The sequence below is a fragment of the Ailuropoda melanoleuca genome, chromosome 10, assembly GCF_002007445.2.
Source record: "Ailuropoda melanoleuca isolate Jingjing chromosome 10, ASM200744v2, whole genome shotgun sequence".
In the NCBI taxonomy this organism is placed as follows: domain Eukaryota; kingdom Metazoa; phylum Chordata; class Mammalia; order Carnivora; family Ursidae; genus Ailuropoda; species Ailuropoda melanoleuca.
This window is the reverse complement of record NC_048227.1, coordinates 17,670,163-17,697,087: the sequence shown is the minus strand read 5'-3', so window position 1 is coordinate 17,697,087 and position 26,925 is coordinate 17,670,163. Positions and strand designations below refer to the sequence as shown.

At 49.8% G+C, this 26,925-nt stretch overlaps 1 protein-coding gene across 5 annotated transcripts in view; it reads left to right on the top strand.

Moving 5' to 3' along the window:
• Window positions 1-26,925, top strand: part of KATNIP (katanin interacting protein) — a 183,972-nt gene that overhangs the window by 17,201 nt on the left and 139,846 nt on the right. For 2 of the 5 annotated variants that reach the window (XM_034670220.1, XM_034670215.1), the window contains exons 2-3: window positions 438-493; window positions 2,579-2,661. The exons of 1 other annotated variant lie outside the window; for it this stretch is intronic. In XM_034670220.1, coding sequence (XP_034526111.1) covers window positions 2,590-2,661 — 72 coding nt within the window. In that variant the 5' untranslated portion in view covers window positions 438-493; window positions 2,579-2,589. Of the gene's footprint in view, window positions 1-437; window positions 494-2,578; window positions 2,717-26,925 lie in introns of all 5 variants that reach the window. 2 more of the 5 variants (XM_034670217.1, XM_034670216.1) reach the window with 2 other exon arrangements.

Below are 26,925 nucleotides of genomic sequence, written 5' to 3'. Positions count from 1 at the left end.
CATCACCTAGGTGGTGAGTTTGGGGGTTTGGTGAAGCATATTGGTGTGCACTCATCAAAGGTTATGTGTATGCGCACAGTGGAAGGCATTTTTGTGGAAGGCATTTTATATAATTCCAAACAATTTAATAAAAATGTAATTCGACTGGGAAATCTACCGTCGGCCCTTGCAGAGTGCAGATAATGTTGCAGATTAAAGAGCTGAGGCTTTGTTCATTACAGTCAAATAACGTGAGTGTGTGAATTACCATTTCCTTGCCGTTGGTCTATTTCAAGAGTATGCCATTTTCCCACTATAATAATAGGCTACATTTTCTTAAAATCATTTGATTATGATTGGTCCCGTCTATTCAGTTTGCAAATAAAAAGCTTTTGCAGTGATAAACTGGCTGTTTTAAAATAGCCTTAATCTCTGGTTCTGCTTTTGAACTGCTACAGGTCAGACTCTGCGAAAGGCTGACAGAAGCCGGTCGTGCTCACGGGAGAAAAAGGAGGTAAATGTGTCACTGGTGAGGGTGGGTGGGAGTCAACTCTGTTTGAAGGGTGCCTGCTGGTGAATAAGTATTCCTGGATCTCCTGCTTGTTTCTCTCTGAGTCTCCAGCTTGAATCCTGGACCAAAGGATAGTTGGCACCTCGAGTTCTCAACCAGAGTGTCACTGGTAGTAATCATCTCTTATGTAGTGTATCAGTTAGCTTTGTCTGTGTAACAAATCAAACCCACATTTCAGGGACGTCAAATAACAGCGGCGCATTTAGTTCATGATTCCATGGGTCGGTGGCTTGGGCTCGGCAGTTCTGTTGATTTCAGCTGGACTTACGCATTTGCATTGAGCACTGTGTCACCTTGGGGATGGCTGAGTACCAGTGCTTTCTCTTTTCACTGCTTTCTCATCCACCAGCAAGCCAGCTAGCTTTGTTCTTCTGGGGGTTCAGGGGGTCAAGAGCATGAAGAGTGGAAACTGCAACACCTCTTAAGCCCTGGGTTCAGAACCAGCATGGTGTCCCTTCTGCCAACTTGGTTTTCTTTAAAGCAAGTCACGAGGTCAGGCCAGATGGAAGGGGTGGAGAAATAGGCCTCACCTCTGCTTGGGAAAGCTACAAATACTATGGCCATTCTTGAAACCTGCCACACTGAGCCCACCTGCTCTGTGCCCGGCAGAAGGGATGAGAGAGACACAGCCCTGATCTCATGGTGTGCACAGTATAGATGGAAGGGATGTGCAGTGGGGTCATTATAATGCCGTGTGAGAAGGACGAAGAGAGTGGAATTTCAATACAGGAAAGGGCTCACCTGACTCTGCCAGTGGTCTCCGGAAAGGCATGCGGAAAAGCTGATATGCAGGCTGCCTCTTGAAGAATGAGCAGCAGTTTTCCCAGCCAAGTAAAGAGCATGTCAAAGTCAAAGTCAGAGAGACATGAATAAGGAAGGTTTGCAAGATTACTGAGCTGGGGGGTACCAAGTGGAAGCAAGGACCCAGAGGTTATCGCAGGACCCTTGGATCAAGTCTCAAGCTCACAGAAGTTTGAATTTGAGTCTTATGTAGCTGCAGGTGGGTGTAGGGGTACAAGGGTGTGAAGGCATGAGGCTCATCATAAGTATCGACCAATCCTGAAATTCATCAGCACGTACGTGCTGCGTCCTCCCAGTTGGCCTCACCCTCAGCCAACTGAAGCAGGTTGGGGTTGGACCGCAAAGTTAGGGTTAGGGGGTGCTTTGCTGCAGTTGTCATCCTGTCCCCTCTTGTGTCCTTTCTCAGCTGTAGCCAGAACAGCCGGCGTGGGTTTCCTTCTTATTTAAGCAACCTACCTGGGGCAAGGGCTTGGACTTTGGTGCTGGCGGCCATTCTAGAAACTGAACTGGGGTGGCTTCTGTCACTCCTTCCTGGTAGGAACATTTGGATAGAAGCAGGAGCAGGTGTGTGTATCTCCCGCAAAGTCCTTCCAGGGACTTGGAAGGTAGAAGAGATGGAACAGAAGTGAGCACAGGCCCGCGGGCTCCCAGCCCGAAGTCACCTAGGGTGGGGACCAGCCCACCACCCCCAAGCCAGGAACGAACTGTTTCAACATAACCGAGGCTCTTGGTCACAGAGCAACATCATTGCATTTATCCACCTTAAGAGATTTGCTGGGAATTGACAAAGCAGGGCAGCAGGCACCTAGTTGAGATACCCGTTTCCCCCTCTCTCTTTCTCCTTGGCAACAGGACTCCGTAATCGCTGCTTTCCTGGCTACTCCCATCATGCCAGTTGCCCGAGAGCATTTCAGATCACTTCTCTCCTGCAAAGTGCTTGCAGTGAGAGAAAAACAGAGTGGGGATGTTTATCACAATATCTAAGTTTCACCCCAAAAGATACTTAAAATGGTTTCAGGCCTTTCTGAAAAAGAGGGTGCGGACTCTCTTAACAGGGCTTTTGTTTGGTTAGAGAAACCAGAAAGAAAGGAATAGCAAGGTGCCAGGATGCTCATCTTCGTGTATTAGAACATGTGTATTTCCTGCCCACTTCCTCCTTCCACATCCTCCGCCCGCCCCCCCCATGCCTCCCCCCATCACCTCTGAAGTCTGTACTTCCTGACACAGGCTCACACAGGATGCCAGGTGGAGATCAGACTGCCACCATGAAAGGGAAGAAGACAAGCTGGTTGGAACAGGCAGACAGGGAGGTGCGTCGTGTTGCTTCATTGGTGAGGTGACAAGGGCCTGCTCACACCAGCGCAGGTGAACATGCTGTTTCCTTCCTGGGTCGGGACTGGGTAGTTCTCTCTGCGGTCATGGGCCAACACGGCAAAGGGAGGAGGGGAGGCTGTTGGCAGTGAGCTCACCAGGCCAAATTCAGTCCAAAGATGTGTTTTATTTGGCCCAGACCCTATTCCATTTTTTAAAAATTAGCTGTCCATATTTACAATTTTCACATAAAAATGCGCACTTCTGCCTCCTTTGATAAAATGGAGAGTGACAGCAGAGGCCTAGTCCCATAAAGCAACGCTGGGCAGGGGCTGATGTTGAGGTAGGCCACCCCTTTCCATGGGGCCCTCCATTCTGCCCTCCCTGACCTCCACACACACCTGCTTGGTAGCCAGCAGGTGTCAGCAACCACATTGTGACTGGCCCCATGCCAAAGTCTTTGTGTCAGTGGTCACAAACATTGTTGTACATTAGAATCACCCCGGAGCTTTTTATATACCCCAAAGTTTAGGCCTTTTTCCAAACCACTTAAATCAGAATCTCCAGGGGGTGGGGACCCAGGATTCAGAATTTTATAACCACCCCCCCAGCCATAGGTGAGAGCCAGTGCTTGGCCCGTGTTAAGTAACCCCTCGGGTCCTTCCCTGAGCACTGCATGCCTGTGTGGCCCCGGGACACCCTAGTTCCCAAGCCCTCCCACAGACACAGATAAACTCCCAGCAGGTGCCGGAGGAGGGAGAGCAGACTTCCTGGAAGAGGCAGCTTGAACCGAGGCTTTGGAAGGGCTACAGTCTTTTCTGAAACATGCGTCTGATGGTTAGCTTGAAGCCAGTAGATACTTTCCATTTAGCTGATAAACGTATTCTCGGCCTTGTCTCTAACAAGTATTCATGGTTTCTGCCTGTGGAGATTATGTAGTGTTTATGGCCCTTGGTCATGAATTATTAATGGTTTTGAAATTGTGGTCATTGTAGTTTACTCAAAAATCATTAGGAAGTAAATTTATCACACAGTGTTTAAAAAAGTAAAGAAAACCACAAAGGAGGAAAAAAATCTTTATTCGTCAGCCCCCCAGCATCCATCCTGTTGCCCACGGCACTCTGGGGCTCACAGGTGTGACGCTGGAGATAGCACAGAGCCCCCCGGGGCCCCGGGAGACTGAGTTAGTACCCACAGTGTACTCCTCCTGCCTCAGATCCCAGGCATATGACCTTGGACGATTCTCTTGACCCCTCTCACTGCCTTTTGAGATTTTTGTTTACTAGGCACAGTAATATGTTAAAGTACCCTGCACAATGCCAGACGGGTAGTAAGCATTCCATAAATGTTAAGCTGTTACATTATTTTAATCATTTCTTAGCTTGTCTAATATTTAACAGATATTCGTGTCCTTGGACAGAGAAGGCGCACAATTGTACTTCTTACTGAAGGGGTCTCCCTTGCTCTAGCTGGACTTTGGGCTGATTCCATCCTTCCAGTCTCCTGGCTGTGTGCCCCCAGGCAGGTGGGCCCCAGGCAGGCTAGATCCAGCGCCCTACTCTGAACCAGTCTGAGAGTCTCCTGTGAAAATGAACTGCCTCCTTTTGCAGCTGATTGGAGATTCTGAAAAATGCTCTTAACAGCACACTCATCTGCTGAGCTCACTTTGTAAAGGACTGCAAAAGTCATTTAACTCAACCACCTAGAAAACGTTAAGCTTTCCCTCTGTATGCACGTACAAGCACATGTGCGCACGCACACGTGCACACGTACACACACAAGCACTTCCTGCAACTAAGCAAAGCCTTTCAATGCAAGGACTAGAGACTCCTTCCATCTTTGCCATGCAAAAGAGGAACTGGATCTCAGGAGAACCCAGTGAAGGAGGGAGTCCAGGATTCTGGCTGCCTCCAGGCTTGGGGAAAGCCAGATGACCCTCTCTGTGTACCGTCATGGACATGCCACCGCTACCCTCTGGTCTATGTACCTCGTCATGGTCCTGATGCCCTTCCCTACCCTTCCCTACCTTCTCCCAGTTCAGACGCAGAAAGAGTCTGATTGACCTGGTAGTAAATACCAAAGGGTATTTAGGGAGCACAGTGCTCCTGATATCAGCCCCCCAGACACCCTCCCAAGAAGCACCCGCAGTAAACAATGGCTTGTGTGTCCTTCCAGTAATCTTCCATAGATATGTGACTATGCAGAGCATATCTGCCCTTCTCTGTCCCCGTGATAGCACAACGACACATGATGCTTTTTTCTTGGTTTTTTTTTTTTTTTTCCACTTACTGACATGTCTTGGAGAGCGTTCCATAGAGGACATGTGCACAGCCCTCATCCATTCCTCTGTATGGCTAATAGTGCTCTACTGTGAATGCACAGAAGCACGGTCCTTTCTTTGAAACCTTTAGGGCCAAATGTGTTTCACTGTTTTCCAATTTAGAAAGTAATACCGTCCCAGTATGCCTGGGACAACACCCTATAATCAAACACATTCACGTATCTGCCGGGAAATGTGAATATTCATGCTAAGTAGGCTAGACAAAGGCTGTAAGTTTCATGTTAGTTCCGATCAGGTTTTGATACCAAATAAATGCATGTAAGGGAGTGTGGACCCGTCCATAGACAGGTTACCGTTCCTGGTTGACAACGCTCTAGGCTGTTAAGAGAATTTGCTGCCGGAAGCACACTTTAAAGAATACCCTAGAGCATCTCTGTGCGCATGCACAGGAGTAGCCAAAGGTTAAATTCTTAAAAGTGGAGTGAATGGCTCAAAGGGTATGTGCTTTTAAAAATGGACATTTCCGTTCTGTCTCCCAACAGCACGAGAGAGGCAGAGCTTTTGTTCCAGGCCACCTTGTAGCATGCTGGCCACACTGAAGTGTGGCTGCCCACACCAGGACCATTCAGTGGCCGCCCCTCTATGCTCTGTAGTCCACTGTCCTCAGCAGGGAGTAGGAGCAGGGCACTTGTCCTGAGAAGGATTTGGCGGCATGCCTAGCACCTCAGTTTCTAAAAGCCATCTTTCCCAGGCCCTTGGCTCTGAGCACCTTGCTTGGCTGGTTGCAGGAGCACCAGTGGGACTGGTGACTTGGAAGTTTCAGACTCTGCTGGCATGCAGTGGCCCCTTCCCCTTCCTCATTTCAGACTCAGCCTTGTTGCCATTTCAGCCTTCTGGGGAATGGGGCGCTGGCCCTTCCATATTTACAGATCTCAATCCCTTTGTTTAAAATTTTTTTAAAAGGAGGGGCGCCTGGGTGGCTCAGTCATTAAGCATCTGCCTTCGGCTCAGGGCGTGATCCCAGACTCCTGGGATCGAGCCCCACATTAGGCTCCCTGCTCCGCTGGAGGCTGCTTNAGACTCCTGGGATCGAGCCCCACATTAGGCTCCCTGCTCCGCTGGAGGCTGCTTCTTCCTCTCCCACTCCCCCTGCTTGTGTTCCCTCTCTTGCTGGCCGTCTCTCTCTCTCTGTCAAATAAATAAATAAAATCTTAAAAAAAAAAAAAAAGAAAGAAATGCAAATTCTTAAAAAAATTTTTTAAGTAAAAAAAATAAAAATCTTTTAANTAGGCTCCCTGCTCCGCTGGGGGTCTGCTTCCTCTTCTCCTACTCCCCCTGCTTGTGTTCCCTCTCTTGCTGGCCGTCTCTCTCTCCCTGTCAAATAAATAAATAAAATCTTAAAAAAAAAAAAAAGAAAGAAATGCAAATTCTTAAAAAAATTTTTTAAGTAAAAAAAATAAAAATCTTTTAAATAACCAAAAAAAAAAAAAAAGAAAGAAGAAGGGGGGGAAGGAAAAAAGACAATGCAGGCTGATAGTTCTGTATTACAAGAGCCTGTCCGATATGACAGCTGACATTCCAAATCCACACTTTTCCTGGAATGAAAGCTTTTAGTTCACATTTCTGGGCAGAGAAGGAGTAAATCCATTTTCCATCCAGTTGCCAAGTGCATTCCCAGTTGCAAAATTACAATTGTCAGTCTTTCTGCCCCTTGAGGTCTTGGTCTCTGCAGCTCCGAGAATTTTCAGGGGGGCCCCTCAAGACACTGACAACTTCTGATCGCTCCAGGGCAAACAAGTCACATGGTAGGGTTCGAAGCCACTTAGCAAGGTAGTGGAGCCTGGCTTCCTAGCCTACCCCCTGTCACTCAGGCCAGTTGCCTATCCTGCCTGCGACTCAGCCTCCTCTTGTAAAGAGTAGGGATCATAGAGAGCCTGCCTCAGATGGTCGTGGGAAGAATTCAGTGATTTAATATGTGTAAAGTGCTTGCAAGGGTGCCTGGCACCTACTAGGAGCTCGGTAGATGTTGTGTGCTGTAATTTAGGACTGGCACGGGCAAAGTAGCCTGTTTAGAAAGCTAATCCCTTCAGAGTCAGAGGTGAATGAGCGGTCTTGCCACGGAAAAACCAACCACAATTGGGCCAGTGTTCCTCCCCCCTTTGGGGCGATGGAAACTCATTGCACCAAATGGTCAGCCTACTCTGAGACCCCCGCAATCAGGCTGAGAGCCCAGGAGATGTGTCCGCAGACATGATGCCCGAAACCCACATTTGACAGCAGGGCCAAGACACGAGCCTCGGAAAGCAAAGAGAATCAATTTCTGATAAAATGCCAGGAAGGAGATTGACGCGTTGGAAACCTTTCTGGTATCAGCTTAGCTTCCAGCACAAGATTAAACTCTAGGAAAAACCCATCAGAGAGCTGCAATTTGTGACCAGAAAGAGATAATGTTGACAGCTTCCCCTTCCTGGGTCTGTTTTGGATAAACAATATACCCTTCAGCAGGGCTTCATCAAAGTTTTCTCTGTTTCCAGATCTGAGGCATGAAATTGCCTTGAAAGTGTCTCCCTCTACGTCCCCACCCCCAGTTCACTTTGTGGAATACAGGATGTGGTTAGAAAGGAGAATGATACTGTCTAAGAGAAGGCGCTTCCTGCGAATGCCTCTTGAAAGGCGTGTCTGCTGGTGGAAAAGGGCCCGTGAGAACATGAGAACTATCCCTTCAGTCTGTGGACGCTTCTGGAAGAGCAGGACAAAGGCTATGACAGTGCCAGGCCACGTGGGCTTCAGCCACCACTGCTGACCGTGGGCACACTTACTGTCCCCTCGCTGGGCCTCCATTTCCTGTATCCTCCAGGTTTGACAAGAGCCATTGGATGCCCCACAACATCCTTAGGGTTCACAGGCTGTCTGTCAGACTGTGTTCAGGGGATGGGAGCCCTCCTCAAACTAGCTTCAGCCAGAAAGGGACTGTGTTGCCTCACCTAGCTGAAAAGTTCAGGGGTGGACCACACCAGGCGTGGCTGGATGCAGGCACTCTCATTCAGTCCCTCTAGACTCATCCATGACAGTCCCCCCCCACCCTGCCCAGCGGGCTGGTCCATCTCAGAGCAAGCTGACCTCATTGTCGGGGGGGTGGGGGAAGGCACAGGTGCTGGAGCCAGCCGGCCTGGGGTTGAATCCCATATCCTCACTTACCAAGTGTGTATCTGCCTGTGGGCCTCAGTTTCTTCATATGTAGAATGGGGCTACTAGTGGTGCCCACCTCATCACGTCATCAGGGGTACTCTGAGCAGTGTCTGGCATGTAGTAAGCCCTGAGAAAGTGACAGGAACTTCTTCCTCTCCTTTCCTTCACTGCAGCCAAAGAGAGCAGTTTGAGACCCACGGCCAGCCTAGGGTTTTAGAGCACCCCGGTGACAGGGGTGGGGTGGGCGGTGCCCCATGGGAAGCACATGCTGAAGAAGGGGTGTTTGCCCAAAGTAGAGTCAAGTTGAGTCAGGATCCTGTTCCCGGAAGAAGCGGGGGAAGGGTAGGCAGTGAGCAGGCTGAAGGCAACAGCTGTCCAGCACACGGGCACCTTGCAGTGGGGACTCTGAGGCTGACGACAGTGCACTTGTTAAATCTTCACCAGACCCCGTGAGGTGAGCAACATTATCCTCATCTCATGTGAGGGTCCCGGGCTCACAGCAAGGAGGCAAGCTGCCCAGTTCCTGCAGCGAGTTCAGGGCTGCGCTGATACTCCACGTTCTGTGCACCATGGAAAGCAGCGAGTGCCCGAGTCACCCCAGGGGACCTCACGCGAGTTCTGCGGCCATCCCAAGGCTCACTTTCTTTTCTTTAAGCATCACTTCCACTTTCTTCTATTCTAGAGGACGGTTTTCCTTCAGTCCTCAAGGACCTAGCTCCTTAGCTGGGCTTTGGGACAGGTCGTGGGCAAGCCTCCCACAGGTCTAAGTTGGGGGGAGGGTGTTCGGTCCTCTGGGGGTACAAGAGCGCAATTCCTGACCTCTTTGCTGCCAACGGCCCAACTCAGACAGTCATGGGGCTTCGTAGGCACCCAAAACACTCACTTTGGAAATGGGGGGATGACTGTGGCCTCTGCTGTGTTGCAAATGATGGATTTCTTAATGTCCTTGTCCAGGGGCACATACTAGGCACCGTTGGCACAGCAAATAGGCTGCATGCGGCTGCGGCCTTTCATTGGCCATCTTGGAAGCAAGGCCCCCAAAGCAAGGATCAGTTTCTTGATCTGTAAAATGGGCATCTTCGGTCCGTCCTCCTCCAGCTGAGGACTCCGTGAGGTAGAGAGAGATGAGCACATAAAGCCCAGCCCCACTCGGATCACCGACTGGCTCTCCTACAGGCCACTTTCCCTCTTCTCCCCATGGACCCTACTGCCGGTTCAGAGTTACCCCGGAGGACTACATCTGTCCTCCTGGGACCATAGGACTGGGGAGGTGAATAGGGAGAAAGGGGCAATGACAGCCAGATCATGTCAAGCCGAGTGGTCTGATACCCACTCCCTGCATCCCCCAGTGCAGTTAATGACCGCTGGATTCCAATCCGAGGCCAATGAAGAGGATATGTGCCCCTCCCTGCCTCCACTATATGATTCAGCACAAAACTGTGAAATATAAGGAAATTCATTGAAGTTCTCCACTTCTTTTCTGTTTCTTTTTGATATAGAAACCTAAACCCTTTAGAAAGAAAAAAATATTCTTTGGGCTGCTCATACTTTGTTGATGCCCTGGAAGATGGCTGGTATAAGAGAGATGGAATGGCAGGGGTGGTCAAGGACAGGGCTGGGGTCTAGCCCAGACTGCTGGAGCTTGCATCCCGGCTCTAGGTGTGTGGCCTTTGGCAAATTATATGCTTCCGTTATGTATTTCTGTGCCTCAGTTTCCCCATCTGCAGAATGGAACTGAAAATGGAGTACCTCTGCCTGGGGTTGTTGAGAGAAGTAGAGAGCAGTGGTGTGTGAAGCAGTTGGAACCATAGCTGCATGTGCCGTGCGGGTGTGGCCCCGGGGGTGTCCTCTTTGTGCTGCCAGCAGGGGGAGCACCAGAGGCAGGGCTGGTCCATCCACACCTGCAGACATCCACCTGGCTGGACCCGCGTTAGGCATTTTTCATCGCTTTCTGATTCCAGAACTAATGGATGCTGACTGGTGAGAAATTAGGAAATAGGAAAAGGTACACCAATGTGTCATTATCCTACCACCTGGATCACGACACTCACTCGCTTTCATGTTTCCTCCTGGCTTTTTGGTGCACAGCTACCTATATGTCAGATTAGGATTGTGCTGCAGGACAATTAGAAATGCCTACTTCCAGGGCGCCTGGGTGGCTCCGTCAGTTATGCGACTGACTCTTGATTACAGCTCAGGTCATAACCTCAGGCTCGTGAGATCAAGCCCCGCATCAGGCTCCGTGCTGAGTATGGAGCCTGCTTGGGATTCTCTCTCTCTCTTCCTCTCCCCCCTCCCCTTGCTCTCTCTCTCTTAAAAAAAAGAAAAAGAAAGAGAAAAAGAAAGAAAGAAAAAGAGAAAAAGAAAATAAAAAGAAATGCCTACCTGCCATTCTTATTTTCAGCTTTTTATTTATTGAGATAAAACTTACATACAATAAAGCGGATGGTCTTAAGTACATAGTTTTAAGAATTTGTACAAGTGAGTACGCCTGTGTTGGCACTACTCCCATCAAAACATAGAACGTTCCTAGCCCCCCAGGAGGCAACTTCATACCAGCTCCCTGTTCATACACCTCTCCAAGAGTATTACCGACATCTACTATCTTGACTCATAGATAAGTTTGGCCTGTATTTAACTTCATATAAATGGAATCACAGAGTAAGTACTTATTTTACATCTTTTTGGTTTTTTTAAGACTTTATTTATTTATTTGAGAGAGAGAGCATGCATGAGTTGGGGGAGAGGGGCAGAGGGAGAGGAAGAAGCAGACTCCCTGCTCAGCAGGGAGCCCAACGCAGGGTTTGATCCCAGAACCCCAAGATCACAACCTGAGCCAAAAGCAGACGCTTAACCAACTGAGCCACCCAGGCGCCCTGGTTTTCTTTAAAACATATTTGTGAGAGGGGTGTCTGGGTGATGCAGTGGGTTAAGTGTCCTACTCTTGGTTTTGGCTCAGATCATGGTCTCAGGGTCATGAGATTGAGCCCCACATTGGGCTCTTCCCACAGTACAGAGTCTGCTTAAGATTTCCCCTGTCTGCCCTTACCCCCTCTCTAAAATAAATAAATAAGTAAATAAATAAATAAATAAATCTTTAAAAAAAACCAAACATTATTTGTGAGTTTCGCTTGTCTTTAAGTGTATCAGTAGTTTGTTCTTTATCACTGTGGTATAGACATTCAGTTTTTCTTTTATTAGAAAAATTAAATTGCAAAATAATTTGAGTTCATTGTCATCATTTATAAAATTCCAAGGTTAGGCATTGAATAAAAATCCCCCTTGAAATTGACCCCAATCTCATTCTTCTCCCTGGAAATGACCAGTTCTCAGTGGAATGTTCATCTTTCTAGACCTCATTCTGTTTGTACAATTCTATTCATTGTTTCCATTGGGAGGTATTTGGCTGCACATAACAGGAAAGCCAACTAATAATGGACTAAATTGGGGGTCAGCAAGCTTTTTCTGTAAAAGGTCAGATAATACATGTTTTAGGCTTCATAGGCCACACTGTCTCTGTCACAACTACTCAGCTCTGTCATTATAGCATGAAGGCAGCCATATTTAATATATAAATGAATGGGTGTGGCTGTGTTCCAATAAAACTTTATTTACAGAGATAGGTGGCAGGCCATATTTGTCCTATAGCTGTAATTGGCTGACCCTTGGCTTAACAGCAGGGATTTGTGTGGCGCCAGTGACAAGAAACCTGGAAATACCCTCATAAGAAAAACCTAATTCACATTCCTACCAAAAATATTTGAGAATGCCTGCGACCTTGCCAATAGTGGGTATTAACAGCCTTTTATATTTTTGCCAGTATTCTTTGTCCTTATCCTGCGTTTTGGGTAAGTGCCTCTCCCTGATCTTCCAGCTCAGTGATTTTCTCTGTGTCTGTATCTAGGCTGCCCTTCACTGTCTTTTGATCTTTTTATTTTGATGATTAAATCTTTCACTCATGATTTCTAATTAATTCTTCTCCATACTAGGTTATTCTTGTCTGATGGAGACAATATCCCCTGTTACTCTCAGAGAATATTAAATATTCTTAATATTTAATATTAAGACACTTAAAATGTCTCTGTTTGCATCATTATCCCTGTGTCTTTGGTTGTTGGTCCTTCTGTTAGTTGAGTTGGCCCCGCTCTCATGGTGTGAGTTTTCCTGGAATGTTTGGTTATTTGTAAATATGTGCTTCCTCTGTGTCCTGTGAGCTCCTGTTTTCCTCTCTGTGGATGCATTTTTTTCCTCTTTTTTTTTTTTTTTTTGAGAGAGAGAGTGAGCTGTGGGGGAGGGACAGAGGGAGAGAAAGAATCTCAAGCAGGCTACCCGCTCAGGTAGGAGCCCGATGCAGGGCTTGATCTCACGACCCTGAGATCATGACGTGAACCGAACTCAAGAGTCAGATGCTCAACCAACTGAGCCACCTAGGTGCCCCTGAATGCGTTTCTTTTCAGCTGCCAGTGATCGAGTCAGAGGTGCGGAACTTGCCGCAAGAAGCGTGGTGCTAATAGTTTGTCTTCTGAACACAGGACCTACCTTTTCCTTCTGGATATGTCCTGCTTTTCTGTCCCAGAGATCTGCAGTCACAGATCCACCAAGCTAGGTGGGCCAAAGAGCTACCTGTTCGTGCCCCCACAGGAGTTTGCAATCCGTGTCTTTGAACTCTGACGTGGGGCCCTCTCCTCTCCCCAGAGAATGTGTCACCTCCTGGTTTGGAGCAGCCCGCGACTCCCTTCCCCTTTTATACCAGGCCTTCCTACCTTCTGATTTGGCCCGTGTTTGTTTTCATTAATCCAGTTCTGTCTGCCATCCCTTTCTCAGGGAAATCTCAACATTTTTAATCTGCCAGGAGCTCCCCTCCTTATCTTCCCATGCTCTTATGGACTTTAAATGGGGGCATTTCTGTGGGCTCGGGCAGGAGAGGCTGACGTTTGTACTTGCTCTCAGTCTTCCCAACTTGATTCAGTCTCAAAGTGACTTCTTGTTACAGTTTTCACCTTCCTGGTCACCTTCATCTGAATAAGGTCCTCTTTCTCTCAAAATACACTGTGTTGGAACCAAACTGAACATTCCAACTATGAACCAATCCATGTAGACTATAGAGATGGCATGCACTTCCTAATAAGAATTGAGTTCAGAGACTAACTCTGCTCTCTACTGCATTGGTCAAGGCCACTCACTTCTCTAAGCCTCCACCTCCCCCACCTGTCGAATGGTTGATCATAAGACACACCACCCAGGTTCATGAGACTATCAACTGAAACAGTACATCAAGAGTTTCACGTGTGGCCCGGCACACAGTAGGTGCCAACACACTGCCCTTCCTCTTGTTCTGATGAATTTCTAACACACTGTGTGTGCTCTGGGGGTGACAGTTTTTGGCAGCCACACCGCACTGTTAGCTCATACTGAGCACATGAGCGAGAAGCTCCGTCTTTGTCTCATAAACTTGCCTCAAGCCAGACTTCTCTCCCAGGGACTCTCCTTGGATAGGACCTTTACCTTGGCCGTGATGCACTCTATCAAGCTGTTCTCGATCCATCTTGAGCCCGTAGAAATTGATCTGAATGCAGATTCCATCATCCAGCTTATTCCGTGGGCCTCCCATCTGAATGTCATCTGCAGACTGTATAAGCAGCCTTCACCGGCAGGATCTAGCCATTGATAAAATGATGGCTTGGGATAGGACCAAGGACAAAACCCCATGGCATGCCACCCTTCAGGGGAAGAGTAATTTAGATTACTGCGCAAAGTTGATTAATTTGTCCAGTTCCCGTAATCGTATGTCCTTGTGGCTTGATTATAATAATAATATTAGCAACCATGTACCGGTCTTATTTGCCACAGGCCAGGCACTGAGGTAATTGCTTTTCACATATTACTTTTATTTCTTATAACAAGTCTGCAAGGTAAATATTTGCATTACCTAGGACTCCGTTTAAAAAACAAACAAACAAAAAACTTCAATCTAGCTTTAGCAGAAGAAGGACTATATTACTTCATTACAAGACCCTGCAGTGTAGGGACACCTGGGTGGCTCCGTCAGTTGGGTGGCCGACTCTTGATTTCAGCTCAGGTCATGATCTTGGTTGGGGTCTTGGGATCGAGCCCTGCATCTAGCTCTATACTCAGTAGGGAGGCTGCTTGAGGATTCTCTCCCTTTCCTTCTGCCCCTCCCCCTGCTCGCACACGCGCTTTCTCTCTCTCTCTCTCTCTCAGGTGAATAAATAAATCTTAAAAAAAAAAAAAAAGACTTTACAGTGTGGGCACCTCACAGAAGCCAAGGACAGGGACGCACCTGGGTGTCAAGAATGGTGAACCAGAGCCTGCGACTTTCTAGTGTCCCAGAAAATCCTCTTTCAGTGGCTCTAATCTTTATATCTGTCAGCATCTGTCATTCTTCTCACTTGGTACAGACAAGCTTCCTCTCTTTCTCAGTTCACCTGGCAGAAAGTAGTCCCGCAAGCAACACCTGAGCGCACTTTGCTCCTTTCAAGAGAGCTGCCAGATCTTCCCTGAGCCTGACAGTCCCACTTCCCCAGGATTAGTGGCCCTGCCTGGGTCAGGGGCCTGCTCCTGGTCCGGGCACATGTAGTGAGCGGCGGGGTCGTACTATCTGAACGTGGCCTTTGGAGTCTGAGTGCTGTAGCCACAGGACAGGCTGATGTCCAGAGCCCCTTTGCACATTTTACAAATGAAAGAGAGACCCAAAGTCACACAGCTTGTGTTTTTGTCTGATTCCCAAGCTCATGTCTATGCAACATGCTCCGCACCCTGGGCCACATTGTCCCAGGTCAGCTTCTATGATGAGGTCGGTAAGGGCTGGCCCGTGTCTCAGGCCGGAGAGCTCAAGGACCACCTTGTGTCGATATCACAGTCCAGCCCCAGCCCAGGGCTCTGAGATCCTTGGCTGGCTGGTTTGCCTGTTTTTTAGGGACTCAAAAGATGCCATAACAGAACTCACAACTGGAGGGACTCCCCCTGGACTCCCCCCTGTGGAGGACCTGATATTTAAGGGTATAACCACAGACTTTGGTGTCCAGTAAAGCTAGATTCAAATTCCAGGGGTTTCACTTTTTAACTGGTGACTCTCTGTGCCTCAGTTTCCATAACTGTAAAGTGGAGAGGATACAGATCCCTTCTTCATCGGTTGTTGTAATGATTCAGTGAGATAACACATGTAAACACCATGTGGCCAGCATAGAGTAATGATTTTATAAATGGTAGCAGTTTATCAACTCTGGAACAAGGAGAAAGTGCAGGAGTCCAGAGGAGAAGGCCTGTAACTGAGCCAACAGGATAGCGAAGGGGACGTGGGTTGGCCAGGGTTTCAAGGAGGAAATGAAATTGAAGCTGAAACAGTGAATGGGTAGGAGGATTGGGGTAACAGGCAAAAAAGAACAGGTGTAAACACGTGAGCATATACAGGAGTTCGAGGGACCAGCAAGTAGTTTGTTGTGATAGAAGCAAAAAATACATACTAGGAGCAAAGGCGGTAACTGGGGTCCCATAGAAGCAAAGGGAGTAACTGGGGTCCCATAGAGAAAACTTCGTTTGCTCATTCGTACATGGACTTAGCCAATATTTGTCAAGTACCTGCTGTGTCCCAGGGTCCTGTCGATTCTGCAGTGAAGAAACAGGCACAAATCCACACCCTTGTGGAGCTCATGTCCTGGTGGTTAGAGGCAGACACTGGGCAAATGAAAAAGTGAAATACGAAGGGTGTCAGAGAAAAAAAATAAAGCAGGAAAGGGGGTAGGGAGTGCAGGCGGGGGTCCTCAGGAAGGCCTCCCTGAGAAGGGACAGAGACTAAGGAAGTGAGGGGGAGAGAGCTGGGACAGAAGTCCCGAGGCTGGAGGCTGTGTGGTGGAGTTAGGGGGGATGAGGGGCAGGGAGATGGGAGGCAAGGACACGGGGAAAAGCCAGGTCATGCAGGGCCTTGTGGCCCTTTATAAGGACTTAGGCTTTTGTCTGAGTGAGGAGGGAGCCACGGGAGGATTTTGAGCCGGAAAGGGCCAGAACCAAACAGATTTTGGCAGGATGTGCTCTCCGGCTGTGTGTGTGAGTAGACTTTGGGGCAGGGGCAGAAGCAGGAGATCACTGGGGGTCCAGAAGAGAATACCCGTGCAGGTGATGGTGACTGGGATTAGGGGCTGCGGTGGAGGTGGAGAGAAGTTGCTGGATCCTGAGCACTGTGAAGGGAGAGCCGCATGGATTTGTTGTTGGCTTGGCTATGGGTGGGAGAGAAAGAGAGGAATCAAGAAGGGTTTTTAAGGGACGACTGGGTGGCTCCGTTGGTTAAGCGTCTGCCTGCGGCTCAGGTCATGATCCCAGGGTTCTGGGATCGAGTCCTGTATTGGCTCCCTCCTCGGTGGGGAGCCTGTTTCTCTCTCTGCCTGCTGCTCCCCCTGCTTGGCACTCTCTCTCTCTCTTTCTGACAAATAAATAAATAAAATCTTAAAAAAAGGGGGGGGGGTTTAAGGTTCTGTCTGAACAACCAGAAAACAAAGATTGGTTTATTCCCAGAATGGGAAGGAGTGGGAACAGCTTTTAGGGGGAAGACCAGGAACTGAGCTTAAAACCTGTCAAGACCTCGAGCAGGCAACTGGATATGAAAATCTGGAATTCAAAGGGAAAGCCATGTCAAGCTTCATCTATCTGGAATGTGAAACCATTGATTTTTTTTTTTTTTTTTTTTTTAGGGAGGAAGCGNGAGCAAGCGAGCAAGGGTGGTGGGGATAGGGGAGTGGGGGAGGTGTAGAGAGAGAGAGAAAGAGTCTTAAGCAGGCTCCACGCTCAGCATGGAGCCGACCAGCGGGGCTGGATCTCTTGACCCTGAGATCATGACCTGAGCCGAATCCAGAGTCAGACGCCTTAACTGACTGAGACACCTAGGCGCCCCCCCCTTTTTTTCTTTTTTGTGATGGGAAGTAGGATGGGTGGAGGTCATTAGTTAGCAAGTAATATATGAAAACAATTTCTTTAAGAAAATTATTTTTAAGCTTCTAGATAGGGCTAAAATCCCTTTTGCCAGTTCCTACTCCTACTGCCTCCCCCTCTATTGTAACTGTTGTCAGGAGCTTGGTATGCGTGCATCCTTCCAGACCTTTCTCCATGCCTCCATATACCCAAGCGTATCTGTAAAATATATGTCATATTTGGGGAGTGTATGTATTTTAACAAAATGGTGTCGTAATGAATGTGCTGTTCCGCCATGTACTTTTGTAACTTGTAACTATACTTCCTGAACTATGTCTCAGAGAGCCATCCTTGGTGTTACAAGTAAATCTTTGTCTTTTTTTTTTTTTTTAAGATTTTTTATTTATTTATTTGACAGAGAGAGAGACAGCCAGCGAGAGAGGGAACACAAGCAGGGGGAGTGGGAGAGGAAGAAGCAGGCTCATAGCGGAGGAGCCTGATGTGGGGCTCGATCCCATAACGCCAGGATCACACCCTGAGCCGAAGGCAGACGCTTAACCGTTGTGCCACCCAGGTGCCCCTTTTTTTTTTTTTTTAAACGTTGTGGTATGGTACAACCAGACTGTGCGTTATTTTGCCATTTTCCAGTGGGAGGACATTAGCATTTTGTACGTTCCTCCTCGGGCACCTGTGTCTTTCCAGAGGTTTCCAAGGAGTGAAATGGCAGGGTCCGAGTAGACCAAAGCTATGCAGGGCTCTGTTGTTTCTTGTTTGGGTGGGTACTGCCCCCCGGCCCCCCAAAGTGCCTCTGCCCCCTGACTCGCCAGCCTTGGCAGGTTTGTAATGAGGGCAGCCACAGAGATCTGTGTTTCATAGCAAAGCTCAGTGGTGGGCTGTGGGTTGTAAGGAGCGAGGAGGAAGCCAAGAGGCTATGGAAGCGGAGGGGTGCTGTCCCACTCTTAGAACCCACCTTGGGACAGGACACGGGCTCCTCTAGGGGCTGGCAGAGACCCCTTCCTTTCCTCCTGCACAAACGAAATGCCTTCTCTCCTGCAGCCACCAAGCCTGGCTTCTTCCCTGCCAGCCAGTTTCTATTCCTAGACCTCCTCGCCAGCTTGAAGTCATCCCCTTTTGACAAACACACCGGTCAAGACATTATAAAAACGCTATTTTTATTAGAGCAGACCGGCTCTTCTATCCTCGGGCCTCTTATTCCGCCACGAGCCTGACAGTGTTCTTTGCTGCACATCCCCCGCCACCCCACCCCCCCGCCGCCAGCGACACCACGTCCAAGGGTTGGCGCACAATCAGGGTTGTGATTGTCACCAGCCCAGCGCCTGTTCTGAGGGTGTGATCGCAGCCCCTCTCTGGAGGCAGACCAAATCCTACACCCAGCTGCTCTCCCCAGAAACAGTTTAGCTCAGCCACAACCCACACGGGCAAAGGAAAGTGGCGTCCTTAAAAAAGGTGACGTCATCTTCGTGTGAATTTCAGGTGGGTGTTGGCTGTGGTGGACGGTGCCTTCAGGGGGAGCTCGGGGAGCTGGGTCCGGGGTCCACCAGGAGTTCAGAGTGTGTGCCGTCGGAGTTAGAAACTTCTCAGTATTTCTAATCAGCATCGTCTTCATTGCTAACACGTAGTGAGCATCTCTTCTATGTCAGGTTGTATTCTGAATGGTTTATAAGGGGGATGCTTTTCATTATCTCCATTTCTTTTGTTTTTGTTGGAGCTCTAATCTCCATAGCACAAAATTTACCATGTTTAAGTGTACAGTTCAGTGGTGTTTAGCTTTTCACAGTGCGGTGCAATCATCACCACTACCTAATCCCAAAACAGGGACATCACCTCAGATAGAAACCTGTACCCATTAGCAGTTACTCCCTGTTCCTCCTTCCCCCAGGCTCTGGCATCCATTTCTCTGCTTTCTCTCTCTCTAGATTTGCCTGTTCTGGATGTTTCCTATAAATGTCTGGCTTCTCTCACTGAGCAACATGTTTTCAGGGTCTATCCATGTTGTAGCATGTGTAAGTACGTCCTTCCTCTCTATGGCCTAACGACGTTCCATTGTATGGAGAGCGCACACCCAGTTTATCCATTCATCCGTTGAAGGACAAGCAGGTTGCTTCTGCATTTTGGCTCTTATGCCCTGTGCTGCTAGGACATCATCCCAGTTTGACAGCCGGGGAAACTCAGGCACAAGTACCATTTGCCACTCACCCAAGCAGGATGGGATTCCGACCCAGGCATCTGGCTGCACAGCCGAGTCCCAACCACCCCTCCAGGCTGCTCAGCAGTCGAATGACGACCCAGGAATTAAGGGCCTATGTCGTGCACCTCCATGGCAACCATACTTCAGAGTTAAAAATTGGGTCTTGTGGGGGCGCCTGGGTGGCTCAGTCGGTTGGGCCACTGGCTCTTGATTTGGCTCAGGCCATCATCTCAGGGTCCTGGGATCGAGCCCCGCTTCGGGCTCTGCACTCGGAGCAGTCTGCTTGAGGATTCTCGCTCTCCCTCTCCTTCTGCCCCCTCCCCGCTCACGCTCTCCCTCTGTCTTTCTCTCTCAAATAAATAAATAAATCTTTAAAAAAAAAATGGGTCCTATGGTACAAGGAATTCATCATACTTTGGGGACTTGGGTCTGTCTTGTTTGCATTCAGGACCATGTGGGAAGTCCTGGCTGAGTCATGATTGTTCATGCTGTCCAAAATACATTTATCCACGTCCTTTGATGTAACAGGACTCAGCCCTGCCCTGGAAGCTCATGGTCAAGGAGGAGAGATATGCTGTCTTGGTTCCTGAGGAAACAGACCCTGGGAGGGAGATATATTGTGTGTGTGGGGGGGAGCACTCTCTGGAATGACACCTGTGAAGGAGGAGGGAAATGGGAGGAGTTGAATAGTGATGTAGCCTTGGTAATCCCAGAGGGAACTCTGGAAATGGGTGGCGCTTCAGAGATGTTCCCAGTCGGGCAAGGTGCCTGGGTCTTTGTACCCTTGGCATCAACCCGTATCTGAGAGCCAGCATCACTTGGCTTCTTCCTGGGAAGGGACCGGCTGTGAGCTGCCAGCCGTCGCTGGTCTCAGTACCTGGGTGCGAATGAGTCATCTGGGCTGCATCCACAGTAGCTTGGCTAAGTGCTCTGACAGAGAGCGGTCCATGAGAAGGTGTCAGGAACACTGCTGAGGGAGGGTGTAACCCTGCCTGGGATGGGGGTGAGCAGGGAGGAAGGGGCATCTTCACTGCGCCATGAAGCCTTGAACCCCAAATCTGGACACCCCACTGCCAGCCCATGAACTGCCCCTCTTGGGTGCCTCAGCAGCTCAGCACAGCTGCCCCAAACCAAAGTCAGCCCTGTGCCCCACCAGCTTTCACCCCTCCAAGAATGGCAACGCTATCCCTCCCATTACACTGGCCAGAAACCTCAGAGCCTTCAGTGTCTCCCCGCCCTCATATCACCAAACCCTGTGCCTTTGCCTTGAAAATATCTTCTCCCTGCCTCCTCCATTTTGCTGACACCTCTTGTCAGAACACCGAGAGCAGCCTTTTACCTGCTCTCAGCACCCACTCTTGGCCACCTCCAACCTCTGATTCCAGCATCCCCCCCTCTGCTTCAGTAACCCGATGTGGCCCCCCAGTGGTCTGGGGTTGAGGGCAGAACTCCTTGCTGTGGGCACATGGCGTTGGTGGTCTGGCCCCTCAGCCCCACGTCATCCTCTGCTGCCCTTCTCCCGGCTCCAGCCCCGTGGAGCATCCTTGCCCCTCCTGTCCTTTGCGCCTTCTTGCCACATGGCCTCCATGTGTGTGTTCACTTTGCTTGGGGCGCGCTTCCCTCTCGCCAAATTACCTTGTTTGCCCTTCACGGTTCGGTTCTCTGTCGCCCGTCCATGAAGCCTTGGCTGACCTCCGTGCCGTCGTCATGTGTCCCCTGTAAAGGTCCCACATGAACCTCCAGAGTGCTTAAAATGGTAGGCGATGTATACTGGATGGTCGGCTCATTTGTTTAAAATCACCCCCCTCCCTAGACCGTCAGCTCCAGAAGGCGAGGGACCTGGTCCTGGCATGGACTGGGAGGTGCTCAGTGAGTCTGAAAGTAGTAAGCCTGAGGAAGGGAAGGAGGGGGGACGTGGGGGGAAGAGAGGGAAGGAAAAGATCGATGGTCTCACACGGTCGGGGAGGGGATGGGGCTGTGGGAGCTGACATGAACTGCCTCCCATATATTCCTGGATCTCCATGAGCTCACATGACAAAACTCTGGACATTAGCGAGTGAGGAAACGTGGAATTTGGACCCCCTGACCCTACTGCACTGCCCCAGACTTGAGCATGAGGCTCCCTTCCCTTCCTCGGGTCCCCCCTCACCCCCGGCCCCAGCACCTGTCACTGGTACAGTGGGCTTTACCCTTCACCAGCCTAAAGCAGACCTGAAATGTCAGAGGCCAGGTCCCTCTCATTATCCCTTGAGATCAAACCAATGTGCTCTGAGCATTCTCCATCCCAACCCCCAGATAAGCTCCCGGGGCTCCTTGCACTGTTCTTTTGCACACCCTGTTTTCTGCCTGGATGCCCTCGCTGTCCCTCCCCTCCCCTCCCCTGGCCCCCTACTCAGCTCGCCTTCCGGTCAGCCTGTATCCTCTCCCTAGAGCCGCCCAGCCCTGAGTGGTGCCAGGCATCCGCCACTCCCCATGCTGGCCCCCGGCACTCGTGCCTCCTCTTGTTAGCAATGATCCCATGACAACCAAGCATTTGTCTTTCAGGGACTGCCCTGCTAAATTCTTTGAGGACAGGGATCCTGCCTTCCTGCCTTCCTTTCCTTCTTTTCTTTCTGTTCCTTCCTTTCCACAATACTCTGGGAGCTCCTTATGTGGGCCAGGCACTGGCTGGAGGCTGACAGGTACAGCGATGAGTGTTGGCAGAGCCCTGTTCTCCTGGCTCTGATGTCCCAGCAGGGGAGCCACAAACTCACCAGTGGGGATACTTTCAGAGAGGAGAAGGCCTGGGGAGTCGGGAGAAGCTCCCAGGAAGGGCCATCATGCCCACAAGCAAGGAGGAAACCTTCCAGCAGAGGCTCGGCTTCTCTGAGAAACAGCCAGAAGGGCTGTTAGGCTGGGGTTGGGGGCAGGGGTGGTGGTAGTGAGGTCAGGGAGGGTGGTGGAGCCAGATTCCATTCATCTCTGCCCGTCTCTGGCACAGTGCTCATTCTGCAGGAGAAGCTTAAGGGGTATTTGTGGAATAAATAGGAAGGGGCCTCCGAGCGCCCTCCCCCTCTTCAGGAGGCTGGGGGTGGCCCTGCCTGAGGGGTGAGCATCCTTTCTGGCAACCACGGAATGGAGGAGCTCTGAAGAGGTTCATTCCCTTAGAAGGAAAAGCTCTTGATGCAAATCAAATGGTGGCGGCAGAGACTGGAAAAGAGAAAATTCCAGCTAGGCCGCCCCTCTCCTCCCATCAGGCCAAGTGGCCAGTCCCTTGGGATTGGAAGGGGCTGGCCAGTGACAGCCGCCTCAGTCAGTTCAGCACAAGCCTTGGGAGTGCGAAAGCAGGCAGGCCTCTTTTCTTCCCCTGAGCCTGCAGACCCTGCTTTCAGGGGCCCTGCCAGCCTAATTCTGCTCCAGAGCTCTCCTCAGGGAGGAGGGTGGGAGTAGCCTTAGCCCATCCCAACGCACTTAAAACCTAGGTACTGTGATGTCAGCTCTGCTCAAAACCCTCCAAGAGCTTCCTGGTGCCTCAGAGTAATAGCAGAGTCCTCGCCATGGCCTCCGCCCTGTCCCACCCCAGTCCTCCCACTCCGCCACCTTGCGCACTCTCTTCCTCAAACACACCGTCATGCTCCCACCTCAGGGCCTTTGCACTTGCTGCTGCCACCCGGAAAACCCCTTGGTCCCGATTCCCACACCTTCCCTTTCACTTCTGTCAGCATCCTCTTAAATGTCACTTTACCAGAGGCCTGCTCTGACCCCCTGGCTAAAACAGCACCTCCCTCTCCACTCCCCTTCCCTTCCCCCCCAATCCCCCCGCCTCCCTTCTCTGCCTTCCATTCGCCACAGCACTTAGCACCCTCTGACATACTACGTATTTACTTATTTTTTTTTTTTTATTGCTTGTCTCCTCTCATTAGAATATAATAGCAGAGACTTTGATGTGCTTGCTATGTGTCTCCGGGATAGGCGTTCAATAAATATTGAGTGAACAAATGAATTTGTAAAATGAGGTCAGTGCCGTCCACCTCGCAGGGTTGTGTGGAGTTTCCCAGTGTGTGGTTTGCGTATTTCTACGGCACTGTAGGTGGCTCGTAAAGCGTGTGCTATTTCAGTAGGTCCGTATTTATGTCGGCCTTCTATTTATGGCGAGTGGTAATGATTTTCCATTTATGGCATTAATATAAAGTTTCCTTTTTTAACGTAAACTCATTCAAGATTAAAAAGAGAAAATCTATATTTGCCAGCCTGAAAGATAGTTTTTAACACACACTGCCATCTTACAAGAAAACTTTTCTGAGAATTAAAAAGAAATGTTAATTATTTTCTAGCAGATCGGTATCGAAGTTGAGTTTTTTCAGGAGGTATATAAGAAAAACATTTTCACAGAGGCAGAGCCTACTGTGTCCTAAAGTCCCAGAGGAAACCCTAGATTCTAGATCTGTATGGGTGTTCTGCAAACCCTGGCACTAAGTATAAAATCTCCAGGTATGTGTCGGTGGCAATAAATAACGGTACGTAGCAGGGTAGAGAAGTAATTAACGTAAGTCTGAGGTACGTGAGCAATAACCCAAATTCTGCCTTTGATTCTCCGTCTGATGTGTGCAGAGCATACGATTTTGTTAACCCAGTCCACCCAGGGCGTGAGAACTCTGCTCAAATCTTGGCGGCCTTATTTCGCTCCAACCTCTAGGGGGTAGTATCAGCTGACACTTTAGCTTCCTTTGCGATGTAGCTTACGGAGCGCAGAGCATTTTTTGTTCCTGTTTTGAGGATGGACGGACACCTGATGTGTTAGCAAGAACAGTAAAAAGGAAGTTCAGGGTGATCCTTTTTCATTCCACTAATAGGCATTAAAGACTTACTACCAGACATGGGGACATAAAGAACAGGATCACTAGGAGAACAGAGCAGGAGGCACTTGGGGGTGGGTTTTGAAGGGAGAGTAGGAGTTTTCTACTTCAAGGTACATTTGGATCATCTCTTATTGTGGGTTTAGGGCCATCACTGAGAACGTTCCTTAAGGAGTGTCATTTCAATCCTCTGCTAACTACTTCTCTGAGCCCTAGGTCACGGGACAGACTTTGGGTTCGGACACTCCTGAGTATTGGCTTTACTGCTCTGGCAGCTGGAACTCACTCAGGTGTTATGACTCTCCCCTCCCCCTCCCCCCCCCCCCCCCCCCACTCACTCACACAATTCAAACTGGCTCAAGTAAAGAAAGGTATGTGACTAAAAAGTCCAATATAGTGCTGGCTTCAGGAACGGCTGGTTACAGGGGATTAAACATGGTCAGGAGGATCTGGTTTCCATGTGGTCTGTCTCTTTCTGTCCTCAGTTCAGCTGCCTCTGTGTTGGTGTGACTCTTGGACGGATCTCCCCATGGAACATACAAGGAGGTTCATGATGGGGAACCCGATCAGTTGATAAAAGTGACTTCTTTCTTCATGGTGGCCATCGTAGCTCTCTGCTCCTATCAGCTAGTAATTCCAGGGGAACAGGCCCAGGGACGTTTCCCTGCAGATCCAGCCAATCCCTTAGCTGAGCCTGTTGGCCTAGCCCTGACCCAATCACATGGCCAGGGAGATGGAGTAGTGTGGCTGGCCAGGGTACCACATGGATTGAGAGTGGAGGAGAAGCAGTTTCCCAAAGGAAGACTGAGGTGATGTAACCAGAAGGAAATGTATAGACAGTGAGCCGATACACACAACAAACGCGCGTTAGCTCGACTTATGTTGCTTTGTAGCCGTGAGGCCATTTGCCTTAGCTTTCNAGGTGATGTAACCAGAAGGAAATGTATAGACAGTGAGCCCATACACACAACAAACGCGCGTTAGCTCGACTTATGTTGCTTTGTAGCCGTGAGGCCATTTGCCTTAGCTTTCAGAGCCCGTAAAATGGGCACACTGATCCCAGAACATAGCATCACTGCACACCCCCACAATAACCACCCCCAGAGAGCCTAAGAAATGGCAGCTAAGGCGGCCTGCCGAGCTGGGCCCCAGTAACCTGGAGCATTTGTTTGTCTCCTAAATTGTTCCTCAGGTAGGACGTGAGCCTGGGGGGAGGCAGGGTGGGAGGGTTGCTCTGTGAACTCTGCAGGGCCCCAAGACACAGTGTTTCCACAGCCTCATTATTAAACCATCCAAAGTTATTGTTCTTCTCTGCTGGGACCTGACCCCAGCAAGGCTAGGTCCCCGGCATTCACAAGCCCTGGAAACCAGCTCTGCGGCTCTGAGCTGCTTGGAGATGCAGCTCACACGTGGGCACTCGCTAAATCAGCCCTGTTTAGGAGAATTCCAATATTCTGGCCTCAGAGGAGTATGTGATCCCTGAAATATAGACTCTGTCGAGCACCTTTAAGCATAACTGATTTTTGGCATTTCTTTCCAATTCCATTTTCCCCCCAAAGAGAATGAATAGTCTGGCCCTTGATAAGGTTCTGTGCTGTCTCTGGGGCCGGCATCTGGGATTAAGTCACATCCAAACTCCTTAGACCCTTCGCCATAGCTAACTCACGCAGCCGCCGCACCCACCTCTGGTCAACGCCAACTTCTGGCCTGTCCGTGGACATGTCAAGCTTTTTCAAGCCCCCTTCCCCCGCCAACCTTGACCCACACTGATCTTGTTGCCTGGAATGTCTTTCATTTTACTCGTGGCCCAGAAAATGTTTCAGCTTTAAAACTCCCAGCTCAGATGTGTCCTTATGCATTCCTTCACTCAACCCGTATTTAGGGAGGGCGCACGCACCGTGTGCCAGGTGCTGTCCTAGGGGCTTGGAATACACAAGCCATCAAAACAGACCCGGTCCCTGCCTCCGTGGAATCAATACATAAAAGGCATAGTAAATGAGATAAAGGAGATAGTATGTTAGTGGAAAGTGGGAGTGGGGGTGTGATGTACAGCTTGTAATTTTAAGTAGGGTGGCCAGGGAGGACCCCCCTGGAAGGTAAGATGTGAGGCAAGCCTTAAAGGAGGTGAGCGAGCTGGGTATTTACTGGGAGAAGAGCACAGCCATGCAGGACTGCGGAGTCAAGGGCCCTGGTGGGGAGCGTGCTGAGTGTCAGGGGTCCTGGGGTGGCAGGGAAGAGTGGAGTCAGAGATGTGAGTGGAGGCCCAGTGCCCTGAGGCAGAGTCCAGAGCAGAGGAGTGACATGACTGGACTTTGCTTTCCTCAGGACCCTCTAGCTGCAGCAGGGAGAAGAGACTGCAAGGGTGAGGGCAGGAACGGGAGGCCAGTGAGGGGGCCTGAACCAGGGTGGTGACGGGGAGGTGGGGAGAAGTGGTCAGGTTTGGGGTATCTGGTGGTTTCCCTTGGTGATTGGGGCCTGGCCATGCCCTGGGGAGCCTTCCCAGGCCCCTCATTCAAATCTTTGGCATCCCATTTTATACATTTCATTATGTTCATTTGTCTCCTTTTTGGGGTCTCAGATGCCTTCGGGAATCTGTTGCAAATTACAGACGTTCTTCCCTGAATACCCTTGTGCATGCAATCGAATGGGTGTTCCTAGAACCCCCTGCAGGCCATCCCCAATGTTTGGGACCCCCAGCTAGTGCGTGTTTGCTTGACTGGATACACAACATTCATCCCAAGCACAAGAAGACCGTGGGGAGCAGGCCCCTGATGGGTGGTTGAGTACAGCCTGCAGGCATACACACACAGTGGGTCCGAGCTCTTGT